Source organism: Adiantum capillus-veneris, chromosome 10 (assembly GCF_014529385.1).
Source record: "Adiantum capillus-veneris isolate H3 chromosome 10, ASM1452938v2, whole genome shotgun sequence".
NCBI lineage: Eukaryota > Viridiplantae > Streptophyta > Polypodiopsida > Polypodiales > Pteridaceae > Adiantum > Adiantum capillus-veneris.
Genome location: NC_140940.1, coordinates 146,641,528 through 146,652,250, shown reverse-complemented (window position 1 = coordinate 146,652,250; position 10,723 = coordinate 146,641,528). Strand labels below are relative to the sequence as shown.

General features: G+C 42.3%; 1 protein-coding gene across 1 annotated transcript in view; it reads left to right on the top strand.

Moving 5' to 3' along the window:
* Positions 1–2,856: 2,856 nt before the first annotated feature.
* The window catches only part of LOC147449810 (nucleotide/nucleic acid binding protein), a 44,759-nt gene continuing 36,892 nt past the window's right edge, over positions 2,857–10,723 (top strand). Inside the window, exons 1-9 of the mRNA XM_086521633.1 lie at positions 2,857–2,867; positions 2,913–2,981; positions 3,071–3,178; positions 4,757–4,871; positions 5,727–6,568; positions 6,649–6,780; positions 6,883–6,975; positions 7,544–7,667; positions 7,748–8,071. Coding sequence (XP_086377759.1) covers positions 2,857–2,867; positions 2,913–2,981; positions 3,071–3,178; positions 4,757–4,871; positions 5,727–6,568; positions 6,649–6,780; positions 6,883–6,975; positions 7,544–7,667; positions 7,748–8,071 — 1,818 coding nt within the window. The remainder of the gene's footprint in view (positions 2,868–2,912; positions 2,982–3,070; positions 3,179–4,756; positions 4,872–5,726; positions 6,569–6,648; positions 6,781–6,882; positions 6,976–7,543; positions 7,668–7,747; positions 8,072–10,723) is intronic.

The following is a 10,723-nucleotide window of genomic DNA, read 5'->3' as shown; positions in this document are numbered from 1 at the left end:
GCAGAGTGCACTTACAATCCTGTTTTCCATGATGCATGCATGTCAATTGCTGTAGATTCACATGTGTGGTATTTCAACCATGGTGCTACAAAGCACATTACCTCACATCATGAATTGTTCACCTCTCTTGAGTCTGTCCTCATGGGAATTCAGTCACTTGTGCCAACAATGCCTCTTATTCGGTTCAGGGAGTTGGAAGATTGTGCTTACTGATGTAAATGGAAATTCTTTCACACTCGTTAATGCACTTTATGTACATGGGATCAAGAGGAATCTTTTGTCTGTATCTGCACTTGCTAGACTTGGACTTGTAGTCAAGTTTGTGGATGACAGATGTACAATTCATGATCTCAGTTTTGGTGATGAAATTGTTGCATCTGGCATTTTATGTCTGGGCTGTATAAGCTCACTTTGTATGATGAGTGTGGGCATAATTTTGCAAATTTAGTTGTGGATTCTAAGGCTTTTTCAGATGCAAAACTTTGGCATGCACATTTTGGGCATCTAAATTTTGTCAGTTTGCTGCGTTTGCAGAAATCTGATATGGTTTCTTCTTTGCTCCCTCTAAGCACCTGTTAAACATGTTTGTGAAGGCTGCATTTTGGGTAAAATGCAACATTGTAAGTTTCCAAAGGATGGTTCAGTTAGGGCCACATGCAGGTTGCAGCTTGTGCATAGTGATGTTTGTGGGCCCATGCCAACTCCGTCCTTGGGAAATTACCTTTACTTCGTGACTTTCATTGATGATTACTCCAGGCATGCATGGGTATTTCCACATAAAGTGAAGTCCAAAGTTTTTATGTGTTTCAAACAATTTCTGGCTATGGCTGAAAATGTCTCGAAATGTACTATAGGCACCTTTCGTTCGGATCGAGGGGGTGAGTAAATGTTTCATGAATTTAATGCATTTTTGGCTAGTCGTGGGATAAAACACCAATATACAGTGCCTTATACGCCTTAGCAAAATGGGATTGTTGAGAGGAAAAACAGGTCACTTACGGCAATGGCACGATGTATGGTCAAAAAGTCAAGCTGCCTTAAGCTTCCTTTGTCTTCTCCAAGTTGTGTGTATTTTCCTACAACCGTAATTCCAACATTTAGGCTAGAAGGGGTTTTCGCAATAGCATATGCAAACACATGTAATTTAGCCTCCTTCCATGGGTCTCCTTGCAAGAAAAGCTCTACTTTGTTAGCCATATCCTAAGCCATGACTCCCCAGCCTTGCCTTTGATTTGTTAAGGAGACTAGAAGCTTTGTACACATGGCTTCAACATGCGATGCTGGGTCTAGGATCCCCATGCCACCTTGGTCCTTAGGTCTTGCCACCCATTCCCATTTCCCCCACTACCATAGAGACGTGTCTTTAGTGCTATTTTTTCATAGGAGCCATTTGGTGGGTTTCAAATATTCTCTTCAATTGCATTTAGCTATTTCAAAACCGGCGAGACAAAGGATATGTAGGGAGTCATGAAGGAGTTAATCACAACCACTATGCTGTGGAAGGGGACAAGTGAAAACTCCCACCTCATCTTACTGTTATTTTTGTTTAGGACCAAGTCAAATCTTTGCTTGTCACAGATGTCCACTCCTAATGGTGCACCGAGGTGTCTGAACACTATGCCTTTTGAAATAATCTCCCCCGACCATTCGACACGGTCAAACGAATCGTTTTTAGTGAGTGAAATTAATCTTGATTTTTCAATGTTGCACTTATAGCCTGATGCAATTGCAAACATTTGGACGATCCCGAGTGCTCTTCTTAGCTTTGTCCTCGAGTGAAGTCACAAGAGGAGGTGAACCAATTGCAAAGAGTAGCGAGGCAAGCGGGCAACCTTTCTTGATTGATCTCATCACTTCAAACATTCCCACAACCCTGTTATTGAAGAAGAGCTTAGAGCAACTAACCCAACATTGGGCCTTTCCAGGGCTTCCACTTCTCTTGGTAAAATACTGCTCTTCACATTGCTAAGTAGCATTGTTCTCGCATCTTCGTCCTCTTATAACGAGTAGACTTCTAGTTGACCAATAAGCTGGCGAAGGTGGTTGAGCACTAATATGGCCATATCATTCTAGTCTTGGACTACATTCCCCATCTAATTTGTGATAGTAGTAATTGAGTCCTTTCTTCTTTTGACCTTTAGAGCTTTGAAAAAATGAGCTTGGTTGACAGTGGCAAGTGGTGTTTTTGATCTTTTTGGCATGCTAAAGGCTTTAGTGCACGATGGGTGAAGGTTGTTCAATTTTCAATTTTGCTTGACAAGTGTCCAAAGGAGGTTTAAAAGTCTTGTGAATGAAAAGAAATCATGGTCTTTTAAATGCTATGTTCTAAAGTTGCATTTATTTTTTTGAATTAAAAAGTGTATTTTTAGGAGTTTCATCCCATGATGTAAAATATTGACAAAGGGTTCTTTGATTTAAAGACTTCATAAAGATTTATTGAATTAATTTGTTTTATTATTTTTTATGTTTATTAAATTTACTTTCTCTTATAAAAAAATACTAAAATGTTTTTTTTTAAATTTTTAATTTGATTGTTTTAATTTTATTTCTTTCTCATTTTATTTTGTTTCAAAATGTTTATGTGCATCTTTCACATTATTTAAGTGAGGCTTCTGGAATATACAAACCATTTGTGATTATATATGTATAATAGATAATATAATTTTATATTAAAACACAATAAAAATTTCATATGATTGTAAGCACATAGTTAAACCTACTTTCCCTCATCTCCCCTTAACTTAGGAGGGCCTTAGTGCCTCTTCACCTTGTTTTTTTTCCAATCATACAAATTCCGTGCAAGTTGAAACAAATGTCCTTGTGAGCGCCCAGTTCGCCTGCTGGCTGCAGCCCATCATGGCGATCGAGTGCTCAAACAACCAGGCTTAAAACGTTGTAAACTTGTCCCCAAGTGCCCGACGTTCCTCCTCGCCATACTTCCTGTTTCGGCGAGAAGCTCAGCGAGTCTATTCTGGAGTAAGGTGACATGTAAGCAGGCGCCAACCCCACTGCTTGAACCCAATGGTGTTGAATGCGATTGTAATGGAGGTCTTGTGCTGCTGTGTTGCAGGTCGAGGGTTTGTGTCAAGGGACTCCCTGCCTATCTCACCGAAGATAGACTCAAAGACCACTTCAGTGCTAGTGGTGAAATTACAGATGCTAAGATCATCCGAACCAGGTGCTTTTCATTTGCCATGCACAGACTCTTGCACGGGCGCACAGACACTTGCGCACACATCTCTTTTGTTGTGAGCTGTTGAAAAAGCCCAACAGAAAAACCCTACTGTGTCAAGACAAAAAAAGGTCACGCTGTCTTGTAGCAACCTTGCCATGAGATGCACCTGACAAAAGCATATCAGAACAACCTGGACTACAAACATCTCAAAGAATAACTGAACCTGCTGCATGTATTTCTCTCCTAATTGGGAAGCAATCAAAGCATTCTTGTTCAACATTTGTGTTATCAGCCTGGTAAATTCTATGGTGATAAGAGCAGGCAACGGAAGGGTACAATGCCTTACTGACACTCCATTATCTGCAATATGCTTTCATGATGCATACCTTGGTTACACAAATGGACTGTTGTGGGGAAAACAGTGTGAGTAAAGGCTATATGTGGCTTTACTAGCCGTAATGGTGGCGTTACAACAGTGAGGTCATTTAGACATGCATATCTCATGGAAAGTCTTAATTAAATGGGGCCTTGTTTGTGTGCGCTTGGGTAGAAATAGAACTGGGTTGCAAGCATTGCAGTTGTTTTTGTTGAAAGGAGGTTACTGTGCCAAAAAGTAAATGTGCCAGAAAAACAACTATGGCCAAAGGATTCCAGTTTTAACTATCGGTGGTAAGTATGCATGCATTGCAATGGATTCCAAGCATACAGGGTACAAACAAAAAAATTGGTTGTGAGCTTGTTTTTGCTGAAAGGAGGCGTTTTAGATGCGTTTTTAGATGATTCGTGTCAAAAAACAACTTTGGTTGAAAGATTCTTTTGATGGTAAGTATACATATGTGGCAGGTGATACTGTTGGAAATTAGGGTTGCTGCTGCATGTTTTACATAGGGAAGTTTAAAATTGCAAATTCGGGGGTCTCTAGGACACTGGAGTTCTCAAAAAATTAGGCTTTCAAAGGCACAAATATGTTTTTTGAAGTTAATATTCCTCTTATTTGCGTGCGGGTTGGGATTTCACAGAGAAGATGGCTGGATAGAGAAGAGATTTGGGTGGATTGCCCTTATGCGATTTGAAAGACGGAAGAGTTTGTGATGACGTTGGTGGGAATGCCTTAATATGCATGATGGAGCTGTTATATTGTTTTGTGGATTACATCAGGACTCCATAGCTTGCACCATCCTTTGAAGATGAATTTGGGCTTTTCCTGGAATCATCTATGCATAAGTCTGTGTTTGTGTGTGTAAAGAGTACCACCATTGCGTCACTCGGTATGATTTTCTGAGACTTCTTAGAAAGGAGCTGTGAGCATCCTGTACGTGGTGAAACAAGGTGTGAGGTGCTTTACTCAGGCTTTTTCATATGATGGAGCTGATGGTTAACTTTCCACAAAGAAACTCAAGATAGTCGGCCAAGTGGCTGTTTGCACGTTGCTGAATGCGCAACACATTGTAATAATGAAAGATTTAAAGAAATTTGACTGCACACAAAAACCTTCTCATCTAGGTGCACGCTTGTACACATGCTATGCACGCTTCCACACAGACACAACTTACAAAGGTGAACCTTGGTGGCTGTTTGTAGCGATGGAAGATCTCGCCAATTTGCCTTTGTTGGGTATCGCTCAGAGGAAGAAGCATTAGCTGCAGTGAATTACTTCAATCGTACCTTTATTGACACTTCTCGACTTATATGTGAGGTACCTCTTACCATGTTCTTTTTTGTACATAAATATGAGCAAGTTAAATCTATAAGTGATCTTAGTTCAAGGAGCCTGACCACCTTCTTCGCAATTAGTAGACCTAGCAACATGGTTATTGTGTGCAAAGCTTTTGCATGGATTGCACAAAAGCTGGACATTGCCACATATCCACCTTTCACAGGTTACCATGACAATAGCTGGACTCTAAAGTGGCTGCAACACATGGCTTGTGAGAATCTGTGTGCAAAGTTTATCTCCTTCATTTTTGGATGCTGAAAGCTTCACCACCTTGTCATATTTTTTGTGGTCAGCTAAAAGTTTTATCACGAATGCGTCCATGAAACGTTGATGGTGGCCAGGCCCAGGCTGTATAAAACAGTGTGAAATACCAAAAGCATCGAAATTTTAGCGATCACAAAACCCTGGTCGCACGAAACCAGATCTTATGCCAACAAATCAAAAAGTAGCAGGCTAAAGGAGAAAAATCACTCCCTAGAGAAAGGAAATTATTCTCTTGAGAGAAAAATTCATTTGTAGCGGCCAATTGGACCTGCGATTAGGATTAAGGTCGAGTGTCCAAAGACCAAGGGAGAGGGGTCCTAAATTCGTCACAGCTGCCTATTGTGACAATACTAGGCCAATCTGGGCATGGTTGTGTCAAGGGTAGCTCGGCAATTGTTGCACGAAAAGTTCTGATCTAGAGAGGGCCTGTTATTACCTTTGGCTCATTCCATGTGACTTTACAGGACACTCCAGCATTATATATTGTTGTAGTTTGGTTGTTTGAATTAAACATTAGCCTGTTCTACCATTCTTGACAATGTACTGATGCAAGTTCTATGAAATGTGTAGATAGCAAGGCCAGTTGGGGATCAAATTGAGTTTCGCCCATGGAGTCGCCATTCAAAGGGAAGCTCAGCCTATGAAAAAAGCCATGAAATCTCCAAAAATGAAAAATTTCCTGTGCAATCACTACAAGACCACAAAGGGGCACGCTCTAAAGGTGGTGAGAACACAAGTGAGGATCCCGAGCTTGCAGAGTTTTTACAAGCTATGCAGACACGCAGCAAAAGCAAGCTCTGGGCGAATGATACTATGGAAGACAAAGAGAAAAGTAAAAAAATCAGTTCTAAAACAAATGAAATTAAGAAGTTGAAGCGACAAAAGGATACAAATCTGGCAGAGAAAGCTCAGGAAAAGGCTGTGAACTTGAAGAAAGCCAGTATTTTACATTCTACGGTAGATTATAAAGACATTCGGCCAGCCAAAAAGTCAACACCCAAGGATGAAGGTGATGAGGAAGCAGAAAACATTGCGTCAGCTAGTCTTTTTACAGAATCCAAGGTTTCACAAGCAGAAGCTCATAACTTGGCCAGAGATGAGACCATTTCAGATATGGATTACCTCAAACAAAGGACAAAAGACAACTGGAGTGACGAAGAGGGGGAGCATGAAGATGCAACTTCTAGTAGCAATAGTGAAAGCGCCTCGTCAGAGTCAGAGATTGAGAGACTCTCTCTCTCTGATGATGCAATGGACAACCGTTCGCTGGACGAGAGTGTTAAGGATTTGAATGTTCCTAGTCAGGAGCAAGATGCTCAAAACAGTCATATCGAAGAAGTTGTAGCAGAGCAACAGGAAAGTGTAGCTGAAACTGGACGTCTTTTTGTGCGAAATCTATCTTATACCACAAGGTGTGGTTACAGACCACAAACACTTGCATTAAAAATTTGTCCATGTATTAGTCTTGCTGATAATCCCTCTTTTCAAACAGTGAAGAAGATTTACAGGACTTGTTTGGACAATATGGAGAGCTATCTGAAGTTCATCTGGTGCTTGACAAAGAGACGAAGCGCTCGAAAGGATTCGCTTATGTTTTGTACATGCTTCCAGAATCTGCCGTAAAGTACGTGCTCAAATCTTTTAACAAGCTGGCTACATTTTCATTATCAGCAAAAGAGCAGGGTTTCCTTGATGAAACTAACCTACAAATTGCACTTCTATGTAGGGCAATGGAGAGTTTGGACATGAAAACATTTCAAGGGCGACTTCTTCACATACTTCCGGCTAAAAGACCTCCATCAGTGACTGAGAAAGACTTGTATGTTTCACCTCTCCTGCCTCTAGTTGCTTCTTTGATCTTGCTCTCTTGCCCCATTTTTCCACCTGACCAAACAAAAAAAAAATTTATCGTTCACATCCACTGCTCTCTTGTTCTGAAAAGCCATGCCTTACAAATTATCAATACAAGGGGAAGTAGTTAGCCTTATCAGATCCAAGTTGCAAAGTGGCAGCTCATTGGTGTGAAATTAAACTAGTTGCTTACCTTTATTTAGAGGTCTGTGTACTCAGCCGGTGATCATAAACCTTACCCAAAAGCTTCTACGTGCGTTGGCTTGTGTGCAGAAAAGTTCAGCGCAGTTTAGATCTCACCCATGTTAAAGTCACTAATGAACAGTCAAACCTAGGTAAGGGGTTGGGCTGCAAAAGCTTTCCTTATCAGAACTAAAGCGGTTTACTTGATGGAGTTTTCAACTTTCTAAGTGTAGAAGCTCTTATTTTTCTCTCTTTTCTGTTGTTTCCTGGTTCTAATGTAGCTCAGATTTGTTTAAGGTCACATGCAAGGTTAGCTAGCAACCGTTCATACTATATTTTGTTTTTGCTGTCAGGAAAAACAAGACAAAGACTCCTGGAATGAATCAGTTCAAGCAAGACAAAGAAGCTCAAAGAAGGGCAGCAGAAGCAAGTGGAAGTACGCAAGCCTGGAATGCCTTATTTATGCGTTCAGATACGGTATTCTTCAAACCAAGAAGTAAAAGGAATAGTTTTTTGCTGTAAATATTGTTATTATTAGGCATATGTTTTGCTTGCAGGTTGCAGAGAATGTTGCCAGAAGGTATGGCTTATCTAAGAGTGATTTGCTAAACCCAGAAGCTGAGGATCTTGCTGTGCGCATGGCTCTGGGAGAAACACAAGTCATTGCTGAGACAAAGAAGGCTCTGAACAATGAAGGTGTCAATATTGAGGTGCTGGAGGACCTTGCCTCTGGAAAGCTAGAAAATGTCAATAGAAGCAAGCACGTAATTCTTGTTAAAAATCTAACATTCTCAACATTGGAGACAGAGTTACTGACAATGTTTGGCAAATTTGGTAGCATAGAGAGGATCATCCTACCACCAACAAAAACTCTTGCCATGGTAGTTATGCATTTTCTGGTTCCTTTCTTATGGGATACAGTTAGGTATCACTAATACAGAATATATATGTGTGTGTGCAAGCATGCGAGTGTGTGGACATATAATCATAGTTACACACATGCATTGAAAACTGGATTCTTCTGATTACCATGCTTTGGTAGTTTTTATGGTTGTTTGCTAACGGGTAACTTTGTTAGCAAACAATGTTACCTGTAGCTTCTTTCTTGTTGTTAGCATTGATGTTGAGTTATCTCTTTTTGCTTCGGGCTGTCTTAGCATGCTTGCATGGCTAGTTTTTGTCCTCGGCTGTTTGTCTTGGGCTTGCCACCCACTGTGCATCGGCATGTAGGGTGTGGGTCTCATTTTGGATCAATGAGGTTCTCCACCTTTATAAGGTGGCCCATCATCTAACATGTGAGAGGGCTGCCCATATATATGCTGGCTCTCATTAAAAGAAAAGAAAAGATTGTGCCATTGGTACCCCAAAGGGAAGGTACTAAAACATATGTATTTGTCTCATAGGTTAACTTTGGCCCTCGGTTGGCGTCGATATAACTTCACTTCTTTGTTTCTTTCTAGCGTGAGTGAGTGTAGCAAGACATCTATGTCATGCTCTACTGTGTGGGCCTGAACAAGTTTGAAGAGACGAGACTCTTCATCCCGGGCGAAAAACGGGAAACGCATGTGAATGGGGAGATGGAAAAGAAGAGTCATTGGGGCAATGCCGGTGCGAGTGTGTGGAGTCGGGAGTAGACAATGGCGTTTATTCCGTGGGTTGACATGTGCTAGCTGCGCCAATCTCGTGCGGAGATGCATCATGTGATGCCATGACGCGAAGGTAGAGTAATACGGGAGTATGTATGTAGAACTTGCTTGGGGAATATGCCCAAGATGCGTAAATAAATGAGAGAGAGAGAGAGAGAGAGAGAGAGAGAGAGAGAGAGAGAGAGAGAGAGAGAGAGAGAGAGAGAGAGAGAGAGAGAGAGAGAGAGAGAGAGAGAGAGAGAGAGAGAGAGAGAGAGAGATGAAATGTTATATTAACGTCTTCAGAAGGCGAGAATGACCTATGAGACCAGAAAGTTACAATGTGGTGGATCTGATACAAAGTCAGTGTAACAAAAATGACAGAATAAAATGCTATGGAATCCGAAACAACTAGGTGTGATCTAAGCAGATAGGTGGGATAGCTAAATCACAGATCACAAAAGATCCAACATTGGTCACTGGCGGATCTCATCAATCTCCTCCATGGTCAATAGCCTGACCGGGCGTTGTGCATGCTGGGCCAAAGTGATCCGAATCCTTTGATGCAACCTCCATTGATGCTGTGTAGTCCTCCGCAGTCGTGGGCGTCTGGATCTCCCTAGCTCAATCGCTCGGTCAATCAGCGTGCCTCCGGTGTGAGGCGGCGACCTCTCGTGGTAGTAGCTCCTCCGGGTGTCCAGTGTCTGCTCTAAAGAAGTCTGTGATCCGTCTCTGAGACTGGCTGGCCTCTCCTCTCATTAGGCTCTCTCTGTGGTTGCGTTGCTTGAGCAAAAACAGACCCAAGCATCTCTGATCCTCGTACCGCATGACTTTGGAGAGTGGTCCGAAGCCCTCTTTGAACAAGGAGTGGAAGCGGCCGTGTATCTCGTAGTAGACGGGGCAATGGCATGTGTAGTGCAACTTTGTCTCAGGCTCCATGTCACATAGGAGGCATGTCCTGGCCCCTGTTGGTACTCTGCTGTATCTCCAGTCTCGATCCGCAGTTGGTGTGAAGATGTGCGGATCTGGCCAATAGCACATCGTATCCCATGAGACAAGTGGGTGTCCATGTATCTGGGTCTCGTCACAAAACCGTCCTCCGTAAGCTGGAGAAGCTGCTCTCTGTAGAAAGCCATCTTCGTGCCCAGCTCCTGTGTTGGCTGTATCCATGTCCTCTTGGTGTCTAGCTGAGTCAGGTCTTGGCGGATGAGCCTGGTAATCTCGGATTGTGGGAGTCAGAGAGGGTGCATCCAGTGAGTATTGGAAGGGGGGCAGTCTGTCTATGCTGAACCCATGCGCCTGAAACCATGATGTCATCTCCCCATACTAGCATGCTATATCTCCCTGCATGGCTAACTGTCGAGAGGACTTAAGTGTAAGGTGGGCATATCTGTTTCTGGGAAGTTCCCAGATGCGGTGTATGAAGGAGACAGATCTGGTGAGCGCCTCAACCACTAGTGGGAAGGCAGCTAGCTCTGCTCGTATAATGGCACGTGGTACTGAAGCCTTGGCTCTAATGAGCTGTGAGATCATAGAGACTAGTGGCTTCTCCATGTCCCCCCATCCATCAGTGCGACCTATCTTCCCATGATGGTCCAATGAAGGTCCCCAAATCTCAGCTCCACAGAGCAATGCAGAAGCCATCGGGGTGTCAGAGTGTCACAAAGTGATGACGTGGCGGACAACAGAAACCCTAATTTCTGCCAGAAACCCTAAAATTCCTGCAAACCCTAATTTTTGCCAAAAACCCTAAATTCCGGAAATCGCGGAGGCGGATTATTAATTTTTTTTTTTTTTGGAAAATGATGAGCGACGCGAACTTTGCTTTTGCTTTTTTTTTAATAAAAAAAAGAGAAAAGACTCTCAAGAGAGAGAGAGAACTAATGCTTTTGATTTTAAAAGCTTTTG